The 21,817-nt window shown below is 41.9% G+C and overlaps 2 protein-coding genes across 4 annotated transcripts in view; one reads left to right on the forward strand and one right to left on the reverse strand.

The window, feature by feature from the left end:
* CCDC185 (coiled-coil domain containing 185) overlaps positions 1–21,817 on the forward strand; it is a 311,099-nt gene that overhangs the window by 87,034 nt on the left and 202,248 nt on the right. The gene's annotated exons all lie outside the window — the stretch shown is intronic.
* Positions 18,833–21,817, reverse strand: part of PKIB (cAMP-dependent protein kinase inhibitor beta) — a 137,785-nt gene continuing 134,800 nt past the window's right edge. For all 3 annotated transcript variants that reach the window (XM_050949974.1, XM_050949975.1, XM_050949976.1), the window contains one exon: positions 18,833–19,818. In XM_050949974.1, the coding sequence (XP_050805931.1) occupies positions 19,733–19,818 (86 nt within the window). In that variant the 3' untranslated portion in view covers positions 18,833–19,732. The remainder of the gene's footprint in view (positions 19,819–21,817) is intronic.

The following is a 21,817-nucleotide window of genomic DNA, read 5'->3' on the forward strand; positions in this document are numbered from 1 at the left end:
CTGCTGCATAAATCCATTTTTGTGCTGCATAAATGCCAGCCAAGGAGCGTGGTAGAAAGAGGACCAGACAGAGGCCAAAGATGCTGAAGAAAATGCAGATGGAATGGGAGTAAGGTGGGCGGAAAGGTACTTGCTTTGCAGAAGCCTGACAGAGCAGAGTCATAGCTCAAGAACCTTGCAGGAGAGGAGAGGAGCTATCTCTTACCCACCATAGACATTCTCTTGTAGTGATGCCAGGAGAGATTAGTTAGCAGTAGGACAGGCTGGTCCTTATCTTTTGCACTATAATCTTCTGCACTGAGTCTTTCTAACTCTTGCTGAACCAAATTGGTTAATGATGATGGTATGACCTCTAAGCATCCTATGAGGTTACAAGTTAAATGGCACTAGGAATTCCTTGAGAAGGAAAGAGATGGCCATATGTGAACTTCCAGACATTTGTTTTGCTCAGTCAAACTAATGAGACAGTAAGGGTTGACCATGCCTCTTCCAGATTTTAAAGAGGGAAGCATAATGGGATGTTTAACTTCTTCAGGATCTTAATGGCCTGGAGGTCCTCATCTCATCCAACAATTAAGCAGCATCACCTTCCTGGCTCTCTACACCACCTTTCTGAGATCCAGATATTTTACCATCATAGCACTGGGCCTTCTTTTTGCCTGATCGTGAAAGATGTTCTGATCAGAACAAATGAGGCAAGAGAACCAGATGACACCATCACCACCACCACCATTACGTTGGCTGAATCTAAGAAGCCTGTAGGATATGGTATTTAAGTTTCCTGTCAGACCCTCCCATCATGTGTCACCTTCATCGTCTTCCTGTTCCAAGAGGAACTGTTCCAGAATTAATGATCATTTAACTTTTGAATTCCAAGTATTTTAATGTTTTGTTTTGCTCTTCTTTTCCTGTGTTTAAATTGAAAGCAGTAATATTTTTTTTAAATGTATCAAAAGGAGAAAAGGAAAAATGGATAACTATGGATATAAATTGGAAGCTAGGAATTATAGAAAATTGATAAGGGAACAGAAGGACACTAGGGGAAATACGTGGCCAGCAGAGCTAAGGACAATAAGAAGGCATTCTTTTAAGTATATCAGGAACAAAAAGAACATAACAATTGTATTGGGCCACTACTAGATGGAAATGTTAGAATTGTCAATAATGCAGAAAAAGTAGAAGTGTTCAATAACTATATCTGTTCTGTATTTTGAAATAAAGCCAAATGATTATTAAATATTTTCCATGCCAACAGTAGCTAAGTAAGATGTTAATCAGCAGCTACTAAAGTTAGACATTTTTAAATCAGCAGGTCCAGATAACTTGCATCCAGGAGTTTTTTAAAAGCAGGCTACAGAGCTCACTGGACCATTAATGTTGATATTTTTTTTAAGAAGTCTTGGAACACTGATAAAGTTCCAGAGGACTGGAAGAAAACCCATGTTGTGCCAATATTTAAAATGGTAAATGGGATGACACAGATAATTATACTCTTGTCAGCATGACGTCGATCCCAGGCAATGTAATGGAATAGCTGATACGGGACTTGCTTAATAGAAAATTAAAAGAGAGTGATATAGTTAATGCCAATCAACATGGACTTATGGAAAATAAACCCTGTCAAAATAACTCGGTATCTTTTTTTGATGAGATTACAAGTTTGGTTGGTAATAGTATTGATATGATATACACCTCTACCTCGATATAACGCTGTCCTCGGGAGCCAAAAAATCTTATAGGTGAAAACACATTATATTGAACTTGCTTTGATCCACTGGAGTGCACAGCCTCCCCCCCACCCGGAGCACTGCTTTACCGCGTTACATCTGAATTCGTGTTATATCGGATCGCGTTATATCAAGGTAGTGGTGTACCTACACTTCTGTCAGGCATTTGACTTGGGACCACACAAAATTTTGATTAAGAAACTAGAACAATATAAAAATCAACATGGCACACATTATATTGATTAAAAAGTGGTTAATGGATAAGGCTCAAAATGTAATTGTAAATGGGGAAACATCAAATTGGTGAGTTTCTAGTTGGATCACACCTGGTTTGGTTCTTGGCCCTATTCTATTTAGCATTTTTGTCAATAGCCTGGAAGAAAGCATAAAGTCATCACTGATAAAGTTTGCAGATGACAAAGACTAGGAGTAGTAAATAATGAAGAGAACAGGTCACTGATACAGAGTGACCTGGATCACTTGGAAAGCTGGGCACAAGCTAATTATATACATTGCAGTGTGGCCAAATGTAAAGTCTTATGTCTAAGAACAATGGATGTAGGCCAGCGAGCCTACCTTACCGGAAGGGGTACTCTGATGTGGAAAGAAGTGACTCAAAACTTGGGGGTCAGAGTGAAAAATCATCTGAACATGAGCTCCCAGTGCAATACCATGACCAAAAGACTAATGTGATCCTCAGACACATAAGCGGAATCTTAAGTAAGAATAGGGAGGGAGGGTGTATTGCCTCTGTATTTGGTACTGGTGCAACCACTGTTGGAGTTACTGTGTCAATTCTGGCACCTACACTTCAAGAAAGACGTTGAAAAATTGGAGAGGGTTCAGAGAAAAGCCACAAGAATAATTAAAGGATTGGAAAACCTGCCTTGTAGTGAGAGACTCAAGGAGCTCAATCTATTTAGCTTATCAAAGAGAATATTAAGGGATAACTTGATCACAGTCTATAAGCATCAACATGGGGGGAAAAAAATTAACAACAGAGGATTTGTCAATCTGTTAGAAAAAGGAGTAACGTGATCCAATGGGTGGAAGATGAAGCTACACAAATTCAGATTAGAAATAAGGTGCACATTTTTAACAAGGTATGTAATTAACCCTTGGAACAATTTAACCATTGGGAATTTTGAATCAATCTAGTTCAACCAGAGCCATTGAACTTAAAGCAGGAATTAATTCAGGGAAGTTCTATGGCCTATGTTATATCGGAGGTCAGACTAGATGATAATGCTACCTTCTGACCATGGAATCTCTATATAAATGTTTAAATGGGTTTCCTAGTGATGTGCTTGCTATGGTAAAAACAGGCCAAATTCTCCTGACACCAAGTGAGCTGTTTAATTAATGTTGCATTTGTAAAATTAGGATTCTAGTAACATCTTCACACCTTGAAGCCAATTACCCCTTCATCAGTACAACATCTTAAGAGGTCTACAGCTGATATTTGCTTGGTCTGCAGAGTTTCTAAGCTCTACCAGAGCAGGCAATCTGTTATGGCAGAGCTCTGAAGCTTTGCAGCACAGGCGCCTACTCCTGCAAACCTCCCCCATGCCTAATTTTAACTCCTAGACTCTGATTCCTTTCATAGGCTTCCTTGCACCCAAGCCTGACTATTGGCCTGATCCAAAGCTCATTGAAGCCAATGGGAGACTTTCATTTCACTGCAGTGGTCCAAAAGTCATGTGAAACAAGAAAGGTCAAGTGAGTGCAACAAAGAACTAATAATTAATAATGGAATAAAGCAGATGTTCATTATGCCAAAAAGGTATACGCTCCGTGATTTAAAAAGCCTTTGCAAGTCACCTTCAACGTTTTTGTTATTTGATTCAGCCATGCTTCCTCTCAAAAAGGATTTGGCAAATCAATATGCTTGAGAAGGTTGTCTGTAACATGCAGGTGCTCATGCATGTAATACTGTTTCAGTGTGTTATGTAACCCTCTTTACTGGCTGGTCCACAGAGGTTAGCAGCCTATTAATGCTGCCAACTACTGTAGTGAGGCAAATAGAAAGGAGCACAAACACTGCCAGCTTAAGTGCAAGAGTGTAATAAGAAAAGCCAAAGAGGAGTTTGAAGAACGGCTAGCCAAAAACTCCAAAGGTAATAACAAAATGTTTATTAAGTACATCAGAAGCAGGAAGCCTGCTACACAACCAGTGGGGCCCCTTGATGATCGAGATACAAAAGGAGAGCTTAAAGACGATAAAGTCATTGCAGAGAAACTAAATGGATTCTTTGCTTCAGTCTTCATGGCTGAGGACGTTAGGGAGATTCCCAAACCTGAGCCAGCTTTTGTAGGTGACAAATCTGAGGAACTGTCACAGATTGAAGTGTCACTAGAGGAGGTTTTGGAATTAATTGATAAACTCAACATTAACAAGTCACTGGGACCAGATGACATTCACCCAAGAGTTCTGAACGAACTCAAATGTTAAGTTGCGGAATGATTAATTAAGGTTTGTAACCTGTCCTTTAAATCAGCTTCGGTACCCAATGACTGGAAGTTAGCTAATGTAACACCAATATTTAAAAACGGCTCTAGAGGTGATCCCATCAATTACAGACCGGTAAGTTTAACGTCGGTACAGGGCAAATTAGTCGAAACAATAGTTAAGAATAAAATTGTCAGACACATAGAAAAACATAAACTGTTGAACAATAGTCAACATGGTTTCTGTAAAGGGAAATCATGTCTTACTAATCTATTAGAGTTCTTTGAAGGGATCAACAAACATGTGGACAAGGGGGATCCAGTGGACATAGTGTACTTAGATTTCCAGAAAGCCTTTGACAAGGTCTCTCACCAAAGGCTCTTACGTAAATTAAGCTGTCATGGGATAAAAAGGAAGGTCCTTTCATAGTTTGAGATCTGGTTAAAAGACAGGGAACAAAGGGTAGGAATTAATGGTAAATTCTCAGAATGGAGAGGGGTAACTAGTGGTGTTCCCCAAGGGTCAGTCCTAGGACCAATTCTATTCAATTTATTCATAAATGATCTGGAGAAAGGGGTAAACAGTGAGATGGCAAAGTTTGCAGCTGATACTAAACTACTCAGGATAGTTAAGACCAAAGCAGATTGTGAAGAACTTCAAAAAGATCTCACAAAACTAAGTGATTGGGCAACAAAATGGCAAATGAAATTTAATGTGGATACATGTAAAGTAATGCACATTGGAAAAAATAACCCCAACTATACATACAGTATGATGGGGGCTAATTTAGTTACAATGAGTCAGGAAAAAGATCTTGGCATCATCGTGGATAGTTCTCTGAAGATGTCCACGCAGTGCGCAGAGGCGGTCAAAAAAGCAAACAGGATGTTAAGAATCATTAAAAAGGGGATAGAGAATAAGACTAAGAATATATTATTGCCCTTATATAAATCCATGATACGCCCACATCTGGAATACTGTGTACAGATGTGGTCTCCTCACCTCAAAAAAGATATTCTAGCACTAGAAAAGGTTCAGAAAAGGGCAACTAAAATGATTAGGGGTTTGGAGAGGGTCCCATACGAGGAAAGATTAAAGAGGCTAGGCCTCTTCAGCTTGGAAAAGAGGAGACTAAGGAGGGATATGATAGAGGTATATAAAATCATGAGTGATGTGGAGAAAGTGGATAAGGAAAAGTTATTTACTTATTCCCATAATACAAGAACTAGGGGTCACCAAATGCAATTAATAGATAGCAGGTTTAAAACAAATAAAAGAAAGTTCTTCTTCACACAGCGCACAGTCAACTTGTGGAACTCCTTATCTGAGGAGGTTGTGAAGGCTGGGACTATAACAATGTTTAAAAGGGAACTGGATAAATTCATGGTGGCTAAGTCCATAAATGGCTATTAGCTAGGATGGGTAAGGAATGGTGTCCCTAGCCTCTGTTGTCAGAGGATGGAGATGGATGACAGGAGAGAGATCACTTGATCATTGCCTGTTAGGTTCACTCCCTCTGGGGCACCTGGCATTGGCCCCTGTCGGTAGATAGGATACTGGGCTAGATAGACCTTTGGTCTGCCCTGATACAGCTGTTCTTATGTTCTTATGGTCTTAGGTAGTCCTTTAACCCACATAGTAGAGCTAGTCTATCTTCAGTGCTGACTATCTAAGGTTCAAACCTTGCTGAGGATGTGGGTGTAGGCAGTTACAGTTCCATATAATAGAATTTGGTAAAAGAAAAACAAGCTCTGGAAGTTACACAAAAATGGCCTGACATTAAAGGAATAATAAAGTTGCAAAGGCAAGCACTCAACAATTAGGAAATGCTAGGATTAAGGTTGTCTGTACAACCTTAATTCTGTCCCCCTGTGCATATGCATTATGTACAACCTTTAATTACATGATCACATACTGGTTTTTCCACAGGGCTCCTGCCTCATTGAGTGCAAGAAGGGAGGGTGCTTAAGGACTGTATCAGGGTTGTGTAGTGAATGAGTTCTGTGGGTAAAAATCCTACCTCATTCAGTCTGTGAAGAACAGAGGTGATCTTGTGGTTATAGTCATTGAATGCTATATGGGAGAACTGTGTTCTTTCCCTGCCTCTGCCACAGAGTTCCTAGGTGATGCTGGGTGGTACCGAAAGCAAACTTTTGGCATGTGGTCACTAAATGTGGAATAAAAATATATAAATAATTGGGGACATAGGGGAAATTTTGGGTTAGGCAGAATGTGAGTATTGTCTTAAGTGGTTCTTCCCTTGATTTCTAGTGGTTTTGTTGATAACAAATCTATAAGAATAGTCATCACTCAATAAAGATTTTTTTTGTGAGGGAATTGCCTTGTTTTCTTTAAAGTAGGGAGATACTGTTAGGGATGGGATATAGAGGTAGGGGCAATAGGAGCTGTTTCCCAAGAGGACATGGGAAAGGTGAGGAAGATAGTAAGAGGTTGGTGGTGGGCAGAGAGCAGTCAGGGTAACAGGGAGAGTGTGGATGATGGAGGGAAGCAGGGGATGGGGAGGGCATGGAAAAATCAGACAACAATGTGAGTGAGCAGAAGGACATGGGATATTGGATGGAAGGAGCATAAAGTCTGAAGGGAAATATGTTGTCTGGGAGATTGTTGGGTGGTTAAAAATGGAGTGGAGAGAAGGTACCGGGGGTAATCAAAAGGTGGCTTAGTGTTTGTGGGTAGTAGCTGGGTGTGTGAGATGGGTGGGAGCAGCAAGGGTACAGTTGTCCAACAATCAGAGCATGAAGCTCTGCTATGAAGACACTTTCCCATCCGATGATGGTTACAGGACTCAACCCCCTCACCTGGGTGCCCTTGAGCACAGAGGTGCATCCTGCCTCAGCGTCTCCTTGCTGCCCCTAGAGAAGACCAAGTTGCCCATCTTCTCCACTACAGAGCAGATGGCTGTTCACTTCCCCTGCCCAGGAAGAGAATGTCCTTCTTCAAGTCCTAGTCGAGACTTGTTGCTCGACATAATTTATTAGTACAATTCCAAACCTTAGAAGATGCCTCCAAGTAAAATAAACACCTAACCCAAAGTAAAACAAGTAAAAAGGCAGCAGTTCTTCATCCTCACTCCTTGGACATCATCTCCCAGTCACCTACCCAAGAGTCTACAGCTGGTTTGTTCCCTAGTTCTTCTGCCATTATTCCAGGGCCCATTCTCCAGGCCCATTCTCCAAACCGTCTACCTTAGTGTGAGCAAGCCCATTCTGTAATTCCTGCCCCCCTGTTCCAGGCTCTCCACACCACTGGCCATTCTTCTAATTGCTGTCCCAACTACAACCCTCCCCTCAGGGCTATTACAAGAGGGCTCCCTGTAGGATTCCACTCCCCAGACCCCTTTGTCTATAAGTCCTCTGAGCTTGTCCAGAATTACCATCTTAATTTTAGGGTCAGCTAGCCCTTGGCTGAGCCACTTCTTCCCCTGAACCTAGTGGCCTCTGCACAAACCTTCTGCTTGGCAGGGTTCCTCAGCTCTGGCCAGTACTGTCCCATCAATACTTTTCACTTGTCTTTCTGCCAGCTCTTTTCTTCAGCTGCTCCCAGCTACTGTTCACTGGTGCTGTTCATGCAGATCTCCCAGGGAACTCTCACTAGTGCCCTGCTACTGCTTCCTGTTCCTCTGTCTACCACCTGGCTCTTTATAGAAGCCAGTGGCCTTTATCAGGTCCCATTGGGAAGCAACTAATCAGTCACAAGTGAGCTGGACCTATTATCTCTGAAGGGGCCAGGCACCCTGTAACACTGATCTTTCCACAGTTCATCGGAAAGGAATCCAACTCTGACTCATCAGTGAATTGGGTATCACTGGTGAACCTCCCCAGGTTTGCTGGAGGTGGGGAGAGGGATATGGGAAGAAGGGAAGACTGGATGAGAAGCACTGCTAGAGGATGGTGAATATGGTGATATCTGTGTAAAAGGAAAGTGTTGTGATTAGAGGTACATAGAGGATGGAAGTTCTGTTTCACAAAATATTTTGAGATTTCAAAATCTGTCTTCATTCTAGATCAGAGCAAAAACTGAAAATTTGGAATCCTCCATGAAGGAAAATTCCATAGTATTTTCATTTTGCATTGAAAGAAACATTTTGTTTTGACAAAAATCAAAACATTTAGTTTCACTTTTGACTTTTTAAAATTTTGTATTATGATATATAATAAAAAACAACATTTTAAAAATTTGGAAATAACGTAATTTTGAAACAAAGAATTGGAATATTTCAACATTACCAAAACTTTTTCCAGTGGTTTTTATAATAAACAAAATTCCAGTAAAATTGACACCATTTTGCAGAGCATTTTGATTTCAATAGAATCACATATTCTGATGTAATTATGTGCTATCGAAATTCCTCCAACCAGCTGTACTTGTGATGAAAAAAAGTTAGTAACTTTCTTCCATTCAATTTTAAAATCTCTATCGTGGGCTGTGTTTGAGACATGATGATCATGTCTGGGTGATGACTTGAGGTTGTATTACTGTTGGTTAGTTACAGAGAAAAAAGGAAGAGGGTGAAATTCTCTGTTAAGGTCACATTTCAAATCTGACTGATCAGTCATTGTTTTTTGTTGCAAACGTAATCATTATTTTATGAAAAAATAATAGAAAATTAAATTGTCTTGGACCAGAAATTGTAGTAAATTTAGAGATTAAATTAAATTCCTTAACTGTGAAATTGAGAGATTTTAAATCCTGTTTTAGGTAAAATAATTAATATTATTTCATCTGTGAAGTCAATAATTGAGGTCTCCTTCATATGTACTACTGGCACATGTAAGATGTGTTATAGTGCCCTCTGCAGACAGCTGTATTGCATTTTTTACCTTAAATTCCTAACCAAAATAAAAGAAGAGAATCTAGCTGCTCTCTCTCATTTCTACTCTGCTACACTATGAGTTCTTTCTTTCTTGGTTTTAAACTCATACAAAAGGAGTTTCAAACAAATTAGAGAGACAATGTGTGTGAGGTAATATCTTTTATTGGACCAATTTCTGTTCATGAGAGAAACAAGCTTTCAAGTCTACACAGAGCTCTTCATGTCTGAAGAAGAGCTTTGTGTAATAAACATTACCTCACCCACCTTGTCTCTTTAATATCCTGGTACCAAAATGTTTACAACACTGCATACGTTCAAACAGATAGTCACTTGATAAGACATCTCAGAGACAGGAATAAGATTCCCTCGTCTGGATTTGAAAAACATTTGTATCGCAGATGATTGCAGTGTAGCCATCCTTCTGCTTGAAATGTGCTTGGAATGCCACCTAGTGTTTGCTGTCATGTATTCTCCTGGTGCGTTGGGCACTGGTTCTGCAAATCAAATACATCTTCATTGTTAGAACATTCCTGATTACAATGCAAATGTGATACTTTCATTTCAGAAAGAGCATAACCACATCTGTCAATCGGACAGTAATGAACTGTGGAAGAAAGATATTAATATGGAGAAGGGCTCTATTGTGTTTTTGTTTGCTTGTTTGCTTGTTTGCTCTGGTTTATGGTAGTTGTTCATTATGGCATTGCAAAAGCAGATCCATGAGGATACATATATGGATATTCATGGCTGTACACAGAGACCAGCAACAGCAGCACCAGCATTAGATTCACAAGGCTACAATGTAGCTGTGATAGCACTTAGAATCTACTACCATCTTGAATGGTCCCTTGAAAGTGTTCTTTCTTCAGAAAGAATCAGTATGGGAGGATTTAGGTTTCTCAAAATTGCATCTTCCAATCTCATTCATGGTTGGCCTTGTGTGCTACTACCTGCCACCTCAGTTCTTTAAAGCTTCTGTAAAAGAGGACCTTCTCCTGCATGTTGGCCATGAATCCTACCATTGCAGTTGTCTTGTTCTCAACAGATGCAAGACTGGAATTTGCCAAGATCATCTAAATATCTCTTTGTGACAAACTTCAAACCAATAGATGTTCAGAATACACCATAACTTTTGACACTGAAAAATGTTTAGTTTCCTCACTTAAACTGTTTTTAATGGCCATGTTTCAGCTCCATATAACAGGCTTGTCATCGTGACCACACTGAAAACTTGTATCTTAGTTGTCACACAGACATATAACTGTCCAAACAAAGGCCTTTCAAGATCCTGAAATGCCATTGACACAAAACCAATCTGACGTGACTTCTTCATATTTAGAACCTCCTTCTATCAACTGACTACTCAGATAGATAAAACTATTCACCCCTCAGTGCCACTGCTTTCCACGTGCAGCGTCAGCATGCCATTTGTTTCTGTTTTATAGAAGACATGCACAGCTTTGATTTTATCATCATTGATCTTAAGTCCCAGGGAATCTGCAGTCTTTCACAGTTCTTCCAGCAGTAGCTGTAGTTGGTCAGCAGCTTCCAAGAAAGGCAATAATCCATATACTTGAGATCCTCTAAGGATGAATATTTAAATTTTACACTTCCTACTCATACACTTCAGTCAATTTTGTCATCAGATAGTCCAGGGGTCAACTACCTTTCGGAAGCGATGTGCCGAGTCTTCATTTATTTGCTTTAATTTAAGGTTTCGCGTGCCAGTAATACATTTTAATGTTTTTTAGAAAGTCTCTCTATAAGTCTATATATTATATAACTAAACTATTGTTGTATTGTAAAATAAACAAGGTTTTCAAAATGTTTAAGAAGCTTCACTTAAAATTAAATTAAAATTTTGATCTTACGCTGCCAGCCCGCTCTGCCTGCTGCTGGTCTGGGGTTCTGTTCACCTGGGCTGGCAGTGGGCTGAGCGGCTCAGCCCACTGCCGCTCCCATCCGGCGGCTCCTGCCTGTCGGCATCCTGGGTGCCGGACCCACGCAGCCCGCTGTCGGTCTGGGGTCCCGGCCCTGCCCACATACAGTGGGTACCTACCTTCTCCCTGATTTGGGCCCATTCTCTTCCTCTCTCTGCACTGAGCTGAGGGTGGAGTGTACTGAGCACAGGGCTGGGGGTGAAGGAGCAGGCTGGGGATTGGGGTGAAGGGTCAAGCCAGGAGCTAGAATGAGGGAGGGGCTCAGGGTTGGGGCAGGAGGTTTGGGTGTGGGGCACTTACCTGGGCAGATCCCATTTGGTGCGAGGGGTGCAGGTGGGAATGTGCAGGGTGTGTGTGTGCAAGAGCTCCCGTTTGATGCTCGGGGGGAATGTGGGAGGTGCAAGAGTCAGTATGTGGGGGGTGCATGGGGTGTGGGGATGCTGGGTATGTGTGGGGGTGCCAGAGTCAGGGGTGGGGTCATGGGGTGTGTGAAAGAGTCAAGCAGAGGGCTGGGTGTCTATGAGAGGGGTACAGGGCTCAGGGCATGGACCTGGGGTGTGTGCGGGGCTGTGGGGCTCAGGGAAGAGCGCTGGTGTGTGTGAGGGGGGCTCAGGGCAGAGGGCTGGGTGTGTGTGGGGGGGATCAGGGCAGGGGCTGGGGGGGATATGCCCCTATTCCACCCCCCTTTCCCCTAGGCCCTGCCCCTGCTTCTTGTCTTCCTCCGCCGGGATCAGCGAGCATGCTGACTCTGCTCCTTCCTGACCTCCTCCTCGCAAGGGCCATCAGCTGATTGGCCGGCAGGGAGGAAGGGATGGAGAGGCAGAGGAGGGGCAGGAAACCATCACATTATAGGAAGAGGCAGGAAAGCCAGCAGGACCAAGCTTCTGCCCATAGGCATGCGCAGCACATTTCGTTAGGGTGTGCACCCCAAGAGCCCTGCCCTAGCCCCGCCCCTGCTATGCCCTAGCCCTGCCCCCATCCACTCCCTCCTACTTCCCGCCACCTGACTGCCCCCCCAGAACCACCAACCCCCTGCTCCTTGTCCCCTGACTACCCCCTCCTGGGACCCCTGCTCCTAACTGCCCCCCAGGACCTCACACCCTACCTAAGCCTCCCTACTTCTTGTCCTCTGACTGCCCCCCTAGGACTCTACCCCTAACTGTCCCCAACCTTATCCACACCCCCACCCCCAGACAGGCCCCCGGGACTCCCACGCCTATCCAACCGCTCCCCACCCCCTGATAGGAAGCCCAGAACTCCCAACCCATACAACGCCCCCCTGCTCCCTGCCTGCCCCAACCCCTCTACAGACCCCTGCTTCCTGACAGACCCCCTAGAACTCCCACCTCATCCAACCCCTGCAGCTCCTTGTCCCCTGACCATCCCCTAGAGAGACCTCCCACCCTAACTGCCCCCCCCGGACCCTCCTAATTCCCTGTCCCCTGACTGCCCTGACCCATATCCACCCCCTACCCCCTGACAGATTCCAGGACTCCCATGCCCCATCCAACCCCCCCCTTCTCCCGGACTGCTGCCTCCAGAGACCCCTACCCCTAACCACTCCCCCAGGATCCCACCCCCATCCAACCCACCCTGCTCCCTGTCACCAGACTTCCCCCACCCCTTATCCAACCAGGCCGGGCCCGGCAGGATTTTTAATGGCATGCTGCTGCCTGCCGGGACTATGGCAGGCAGCAGCATGCTATTAAAAATCGACTTGTTTGCTGTCTTTGTCACATGTGCCATAGATTGCTGACCCCTGCCCTAGAATTGAGCAAGCTGTTCACGCTCCTATTTTGAAAAAAGATTTCCAGTCTTCTGGAATGTGACCAGTTTCTCAAACTTTTAAGCCAACTCTATGAAGATAGAGAACTAAATCCAGGCTGCCACTCTTAGCAATTCTGATGAAATAACAAGACAAAGTATTTTGTAACTGTTTGACCACAAGCATCACTTCCTTTAATGTCACCGGCCTGTTTTCTGCTGGATTCATTTTTTGATTACACTGTAGTTTACCTGTTGGTAGAGATCTGTTCATTAATTCACACATATGCTCACCACAGCATTTAAGTTGTGCTTCAATATCTTGGCAATATTGTCTATTTTTGTACTTAACTGGTGGAAGACACAACAATGGCTGGGTATTTAGGACCTTTAAAGTCTCAATTACACATTTCTGGTCATGTCTTTCAGAGGTTTCCTCGATGCACTGCACCATACTATTCACACACACACGCACACTCTCAGGGCTAGTCTACACTACTATGCTACATAAAACCTTTATATTACGCTGCATCAGCTTATATTCTGGGTTCACATCTCTGTGTGCCTGTGCACAGACATTTAGACAGACAAGGTAGGTGAGGTAATATCTTTTATTGGACCAAACCTTTGTCTCTCTATTACGCTAGGACTAAACACAGGTACAATTACATTGCACATATCAAGACACTGTCACTATATGGGAATGATAACAAAGGATATATAATACCTTGTTATGTAACTCTGACATTAGAACATAACCATGAATATGTTGACAATGTGAAAATTGCTGTAGTAATACTAATTCCAGCTGTGTGATGTTTACACAAGAGCATTCAAACATTTTTTAAATGACCTGTCAGTGTAAATGCTACTGACATAAAGTAGTAACACAGATGGTACAGGGTATACAGTACCTCATCTGCCGTTTATTTCAATAGCATCCATTCAGGGAAGATAATAGGATGATATTGATTTCTCTTGAGGTACATTTCAAGATTTATTGAGGAGCACAGTAAACACAGACTTAAGCAAGGTTCCGAACTTGTTAGCCAAATCACCCTTCTTTGTATTGTGCACTGTTAGGACCCATTTTGATCTGTTCAGAACACATATAAGGTTTAAGCCACTGCTACTACTATATCTGTGTTATGATCCCTAAACAGCAGCTGCAATTACACCCGAGCCAACTTTTATTGTAGTCAATGGGCAAGACTTCCTTTGACTTCACTCCCTTGGAGCTGAATGTGGTCTTTAGTGAGCTATTCTGGAGTCTCATTTGAAATGGACTGCCATACAAACCTTGTGTACTTTGCCCATTCCATCAATCACCTTTTTTCTAAGCATAGTGGATACAATACTATACCAATACAAAACTTATGGCATAAGTCCAGCTGAGGAATAGATATATTAAGTGCAGATAAGTTGCTTTTTAGAAATTGAAGAATTCTACTCATTAAGTTGCTCTTTCTAATTTGAGAAAATTATAATAAATCTCCCCAAAAGTATATTTGCCCATTTATTGCCTTGCAGGAAGTAAGTGGAAATACATCTATTCATACCAGGAGAAGATCCGGCCCAATATGTTTGCTATATATCATATGTGTCTTCTGGCAGCAAAGCCATAGGTCATAGCCAAGGAACATTAGCTTTCCAATGAGATATGTGAGTGTTCATGGCTGATTCTGTAAGCACTCAAAATACCCAAAACATATTAAATATAGCTACAGCATAATGAACTAATGCTTTTTTCATAGTGAGTAGTTGAAAATGAATAATTGCTCCATTAAACTCTAAAAGCCACATCATAATAGATACATTTTTCCTGCTTTGTAGCAGAATTGCTCTCTTTCCTCCATAAATCCACAGAATACCATGCATCATTTACACTGGCAATAAGGAAGCTTACAATAATATACAGCACTTGGACCAAACTGGCTGGAGTGGAAATTGGGTTCAGTGCTTTGCAACAGGTATCAGACTACCAGGAGTTTAAGCGTGTACTTAATTTTAAGTACGTGAGTAGTCCCATTGACTTCAATGGGATTAGTCTCATGCTTAAAGTTAGGCATCTGCTTAGAAACCTGGCTAAATCAGGGCCTTAAAGTGGTTACTGTATAAATGAGAAATTTGTTAGTCTCTAAGGTGCCACAAGTACTCCTGTTCTTTTTACGGATACAGACTAACACGGCTGCTACTCTGAAACCTGTCATTGCTGACCATTAGCAATGTTGCTCCTTGTATATAAAGCTGGCACCAAATACTTTCCAGATAGATTAAATATGTTGACCCTGTTGAATTTAGTCATGTTTAAAAAATCCTGTTTTGTTAGTTTCTTTTTTTCTTCTCCTTAGATGAAGGTAACCAGTTTTCTATTTTAGATTTACTCCTTCCCTTGTTTATTTCTGTACTACATTTTCTCAATGGCATCTGTACCCTGGCAGACCAGGCTCCAGCTCATGCCAAGGTCCCCATGTCTCAGCTGAAGACCGACAGATACATAGCTGAAATCTGCCTGGGTCACTTGTGGTTTAATAGTGATAAAATAAGTATTAGACTGACAGGAAGTTTTTAGTCTTTGGACTCTGTTGAATATTTGTGGTTACTGCGTGCATTAACTTTAGTTGTAATATGTGTATTCCATATTGAATGAAATATTTGAGTGGATGTAGTGTGAACCTCTCTGTGACTGTAGGCATCACTGTACAGGAGCGAGACATTAATTCGTGTGAAGAGCTGCTAAATTGTTACACCCCCTCCCGAAAGAGGAATCCCATCAATAGCAGACAGGCTGTTGTTGGATCTTACAACTGGAAACTCTCTACTTCTGGTTTGAGGAACAGTCAGCAAATGGACTAAAGACTCTTATTGTTCTGATCTCCTCCCAATGAATGTGAGTCATGCAAGTGGACTCTTCCCACCACCAGAGTGTGCAGTTGAGAGCCCATACCAGGTGTGTGAGTAAAAACGCCAAACTAAAGGAACTAAGGATCTCTCTGGTGCTGGAATTCTGTGGGGGGCAAGGCATTTCCTAGGCCTATCCAAGAAAGCCCCAGCTGTTTAGCTGGGGTTAACCCTAAAGAACAAACAGAGCTTGCTGATTATAGAAACCTCTTTTACCATTTAAAACCTAGAACTCATTCATATGTCTATATTCATTTGCTTTACCCTTGTAAATAACTCTCTAGTTTTCTTTTCCTATTTAATAAATTTTCATAAAATGTATTACAGAATTGGCTACAAACCTTGTCCTTGATGTGCAAGGTACAGCACAGTTGTCCTGGGATAAGTGACTGGTCCTTTGGGACTAGGAATAACTTGAATATTACTGTGAATTTTAGTTTTAAGGCCCATCTATCACAGAGATATGCTCACGTGGGTGACAAGACAGACTGGAGTACCCAAGGGGACTGTCTATGATTCCGTTTAAGGCCTCTGAGGAGTTTACACTTAGTGCAATTGCTTGGTGAAATCGCAGTTTAGAACTCATGACCAATTTGGGGTTTGGGCCCTAGTTTTTTAACAGTCTGCCCTGAGGTTGGTACCCAGGCTTTTGTGTCCCTCTTGGGAACATCACAGCATCTTTTTACGCATCCCAGAGCAATTAGGGCCCAACCCTGCAAGGTGCTGAGTGCCTCCTGTGAGTTTCTGAGCACGAAAGCCATGATCCTACAAACAGTTAAACACATGCTTAACTTTACACATGTGAGCAATTATGGGACTACTGTCATATAAAGTTAAGCACATGCGTATGTGTGTGCCATATTGGACCTTACGTCCCATTGATTCATTTCATTAGCATTCTAATAGAAAACTCCCACAAAACACCTTCGGTTAATGAAAGCATTTGTTTAGCATCCATGTATGTAACCCGGCTTTCACTGTCAATGTCAGTGATTCTCAAACTTTTGTACTGGTGATCCCTTTCACACAGCAAGCCTCTGAGTGTGACCCCCCTTATAAATTCAAAACACTTTTTTATATATTTAATACCATTAATAATGCTGGATGCAAAGCAGGGATTGGGGTGGAAGCTGACAGCTCGCAACCCCCCATGTAATAACTTCACGACCCCCTGTGGGGTCCCGACCCCCAGTTTGAGAACCCCTGGTCAATGTACTGTAAGGTGCAGTTTTCAAAATAGCCAGTGCTCCAACTGTGAAGAAAAAGAAGGAGAATTAATATAGGCTAAAGCACCTGCTTCACTTTAAACCTGTGAGAAGACCCATGTAATGGTACTTTACTGCTTAATTTCCATGGGACTACTCAGGTTTTCAAAGTTAGGCACATGATTAAATACCTTGCTAGAGCAGGCTGTCATAAAGGCCTAAAATGGGGACTGGAACACAGAACAAAATAAGAGCAAGTATTGCAAGTGCAATACAACTTTGAATTCCTCTTGTTTGATCCTTCTGTTTTGCTTTTCTGATGCTATTTCCTTTGCTCTTTCAACCTTTGGCAGCGCTTTGATCTTGTTTTAGTGGAATGGTGCTGTTATAACTTGTGAAAAGCTGTAGGACTTAGTTCCTCTTGGACAGGGATCGGTGGGAAGTGGCGGAGCTCAGCTCCTGCTCAGTTCGAGGGAAACTCCTCCTTTGCTGAAAGGCCCACACGGACTGGGAGGAAAGGGATGTGAAGGCACAGTATTTGTGCAGGGGTGCCTCTGCACACTCTGTGCACCAGGGAAATGTTCTCTGTGCCAGCTAGGAATGAGCTGATGTGAAGGGAATATAGTAGTTGGGATATGGAAATAGCAACTGAATCTGCACTGACATAGTTCAATGGCAAGTGATGTCTGCAAAGGGGCTGCACAGGCACAGCAGTCACTACTAGCGCTGGGCAAAGTTTTGAGGGAAATCATTTGTTTGCTAAAAATTCAGTTTTTGTTGGCTAGAATCTAGTCACCAATTCCATATGCCCGTTTTGGCAAGGGAAGAGATTTTCGGGTCTAGCAAACAGCATGTGTCCCCACTTTATAAACTATAGCCCAATAGCTAGGGGATTTGCATGGGATGTAGGGAAATCTACGTTTGAGTCCCTGTTCTGAACTAGCGATTTGAACTTGAAATTCCCCTAACCACTAGGCCAGGGGTGGCCAACCTAAGCCTGAGAAGGAGCCATAATTTACCAGTGTACATTGCTAAAGAGCCACAGTAATATGTTAGCAACCTCCCATCAGGTCCTCCCACCCACCAGCAGCTCTGCTGATCAGCTGTTTTGTGGTGTGCAGGAGGCTCGGGGAGGGGAAGGAGCGAGGGCACGGCAGGCTCAGGGAGGGGGCGGGAAGGAGTGGGGGCAGGGCCTGTGGCAGAGCCAGGGGTTGAGCAGTGAGCACCCCCTAGCACATTGGAAAGTTGGCACCTGTAGCTCCAGCCCCGGAGTTGGTGTCTATACAAGGAGCAGCATATTAACTTCTGAAGAGCCGCATTTGGCTCCAGAGCCACAGGCTGGCCACCTCTGCACTAGGCTATAGGCTATTCTAAGGTGAGCTGCTCTCAGTTTCTCCTGTTGAAGTTGTTCCACTTTGTAGAAATACCTAAATATACATTGAACCAAAAAGAGAGAGATAGAGAATGATTCTGTAGCTTGGTGATCAAGGCATTCACCTGGGAGGTAGGAGATGTGGATTCAAATCCCTCCTCTGAATTAGGCAGATAAAAGATCACTTTGCCATCTTATAGACTGGCCTACTGATTGTGATGCAGCCCTGCATCTTGTCTCTAGGCTAGAGTGTGCATCATGCCTCCACCTGTAAGCCATACTCCAACAGAAACACGCTGTGCAAATAAAAGTGCCTGATTATCAGAATTAGCTGCACTCTATACCTTTGTAAGAATTTCAAATGACCATTGATTCTGATTCCAACACAAATGCATGCATTTATGTGACTCTATATCCTGAATAATAAAGGAATACATACAAAATATTTTCAGGGATACAATCTTTGTAACAAAACATGAATGATCTTTTAGTGCAGGCAGAGAGTCTTTGTTTAAATATGTTTTAGTAAACCCAGAATGAATGGAATAGCTCTGTCATAAACGGACAAACAAAAAAAACACAAATGAAACAAAAACATTGTGTACTATTCATTCATTGTGTACTATTCATACTATTCTGATTCATTCCTTGCCATACAGGAGAGACATCAAAGATTCAAGAACACAAAAGAGATGGGATCTATTTAATATCCAGGGCGAGAGTAAAAAATTTAAATCACTTACAAATGTTGCTATTTTATTTTAAATACATCTGAACAAATATAGTATTGAGGCTGCGCACAGAAAAGACAGAAGGAGTATGACTGTTGGGAATAGAAGAACCCAGAGATTATCTGCCTGGAGATAGGGCTGAATAAACTGAAGAGATATTCAAAAAGTTTTTTTTTGTTTTTTAAGATGTATATAGAACATTTTGGAAAAGAAAAGGAGAAAAACGTGTTTTGTTTCAGGATTTTTCACCCCATTTCTCTTCCCAAAGAGAACAAAAATCTCAGAAAGTTATAAAAGTTTGTACATCATGGATATATGTGTTTCTTCTATCTTTAAAGGTCAGAAAAATCCCCTCCCTATCTGCAACCCAATACACTTGACATAATCTCATCTTGGATGGGAAACAAGACTTGGTTTCACTGAAAAAAATAATTTGGAAAATTAATCAGAGTTATATTTAGCATGGTTATTGTGTTGTGTACAACGGTTAACCATAATCATTGAAATGATCAAAAAGGGTTTGGTTGGATTAGTATCAATATGGTGCAACTGACAACAATTAAAAAAACCCCAAACATACATTCTTTAGCTTTTTTCCTGGCTGTGATTTGTAGATTACTTGTTTTTTGATAGACTACAGTAGAAAACAGCATGAACACCCTAAGTAGTAGCTGCAAGTTAATGTCATCCAGATACAATTGTCTTGAATAGTCCTGCCCAGATCACTACAGTTTCTGCTAGGGCTTGGAACCTCTGAAAAGCAGAACATTTGTAAAATCTGTCGACGGACATTGTAAATCCAGCAATCTCTAGAGATTAGGATTAGATTTTCCTTCTATCTCTGGGTTTTCCAGCATGGCTTCGGATGATATTTCTCCACCTTCTGCTTCTTCATCTAAAGAGACATAAATACATGATAAAACACCCAGCACATGCATTCTCATGCAAGAAATTGGCTATTAAATCAAAGATAAATATTTATTGATCACTGCTAGTATCAACTGGCTCTTAACTACCACAGTGACAGATGTATTAGCAAAACCACTCAACAGCTAGAATAGATAACTTAGACAGATAGGACTTGCATCTCATTTTCCAACAGCAATTCCCTGTTGATGCTGAGTTGCTTGCCCTGTGCTTATACTGATCAATGGGTATTTGGTTGTAAGATTCAAATTGGAGATAATTTCTTTGATTTTTCTCTTGTCATTTCCAAAGATAAGAAAGAATTTCATATCTCTGTGTGTTGCTTGGTTGCACATGGAGAATGTTACAATGTACGGGGGTGCCCGTTATGGTATAACTGACTTTTCTTAGCACTGAAATACTTCATAGACTTCAATTTGCCTTTGCCTTTGCCTTTCTGATTTAGAAAGTTCTTTTATGGACTGGGTTAGAGTGATTGTTTGAATACAACAAAACCACGGTAGCCTGAAAAGATAATTAAAATAGAATTCCACTATATAATTTCTGATGTATTATACTGTTAATTCTTTACAACTGATTAAATATACAAGTAAATGTAAACTGCCCTCTGTTTTGTTTTCTTTACTGCTCAGCAACCGTTTCTAAAACTATACTGCCCTCAAGCCACATGTGGCAGAACCACTGATGTCAATGGGATTTGCACACCCAAATCTAGGCCAGACTATGTCTTTTAGGGATCTGTTCAGATCAGGTAGCTCTGATTTAAACATACATTTCTTGGCCGTGGAGCTCTCCTAGTCCTTTGAGGTTTGACTGTCAGAACTTAAGGGGTAAATTTTCAGCAAGCAGCCCTGAGAACTTGCCATAAAACTACCATTAGCAAGAAGAACTGTGTACCTTTTATCCGCCAGAGTGAAAATATGCAACTAAGCATCATCCCCTTCATGAGTTGTTTAGCACCCTGACTGAGCTGCTCATGCTTGCATACAGCTGCAATGAGCTAGCTCTAATTCTAGAGCAGGGGTTCTCAAACTGCAGGTCAGAACACCTCAGGGGGTCATAAGGTTATTACATGGGGGGGGCCGTGAGCTGTCAGCCTCCACCTCAACCCCGCCTTGCATCCAGCTTTTATAATAGTGTTAAATATATAAACATGGCTTTAATTTATAAGGGGGGGCTTGTTATGTGAAAGGGTGCTTTGTGAAAGAGGTCACCAGTACAAAAGTTTGAGAACCACTGTTCTAGAGTGATTGTGGTGCCAGCTAATTAATCCCCGGCTCTTAGTCCTTGCACAGCTAGCGCTGATTGGCTGAGAAAGAAGCCATATTGAGGTCATCTGCCAGTAAGTAAGAACTTTATTGAGCTTACCACTAGCTGGTTCCTCCACAGGAAGCCAATTTCTAGGTAGGCTCAGAATAAGTAACTCCCACAAAGGGGAGGAATCTAAGCATTAACTTGATGTGATCTTTATAGCACACAGGGCTACACTATAGACCAGTGTATGCAGCTCCCATCCTTTGCTCCGTGTGGAAGTGCATCTTGGCTTTTCACCAGTATGATAGTGGTTTATGGCCTCCTGGAGACAATGTAAAACTTATGGCCAACAAGCATTAAGGAAGGACAAACCTATTTGGATAAAGTCTCCAAGATCACCACCCACATTTAAACCCAAACTGAATTTCCTTTCAGATATGGAAAAGTATGGCTTGCTTTAAAAAATAAAATCATTCCCCTCTGCACGTCTCCTCTCAGCTGGAAAAGAGGCTGTTCTTGAAGTATTTCTGGCTCAAGTGGAGGGAGGAATTGCCAGAAATCTTGTAAGAAAATCCTTTCATTGTGAAATCTCCAGCTCAGTTGTAGATGAGGATCCAAACTTTTGGGTACTTGACTCTCCAAACTTTCTGGCCATTGTCTTGTCCTAAATTTACTTTCCAACAGTGTATATGGGCTACAATCTGTTGCATACA

This window comes from Gopherus flavomarginatus, chromosome 4 (genome assembly GCF_025201925.1).
Source record: "Gopherus flavomarginatus isolate rGopFla2 chromosome 4, rGopFla2.mat.asm, whole genome shotgun sequence".
Taxonomy (NCBI): Eukaryota; Metazoa; Chordata; order Testudines; family Testudinidae; genus Gopherus; species Gopherus flavomarginatus.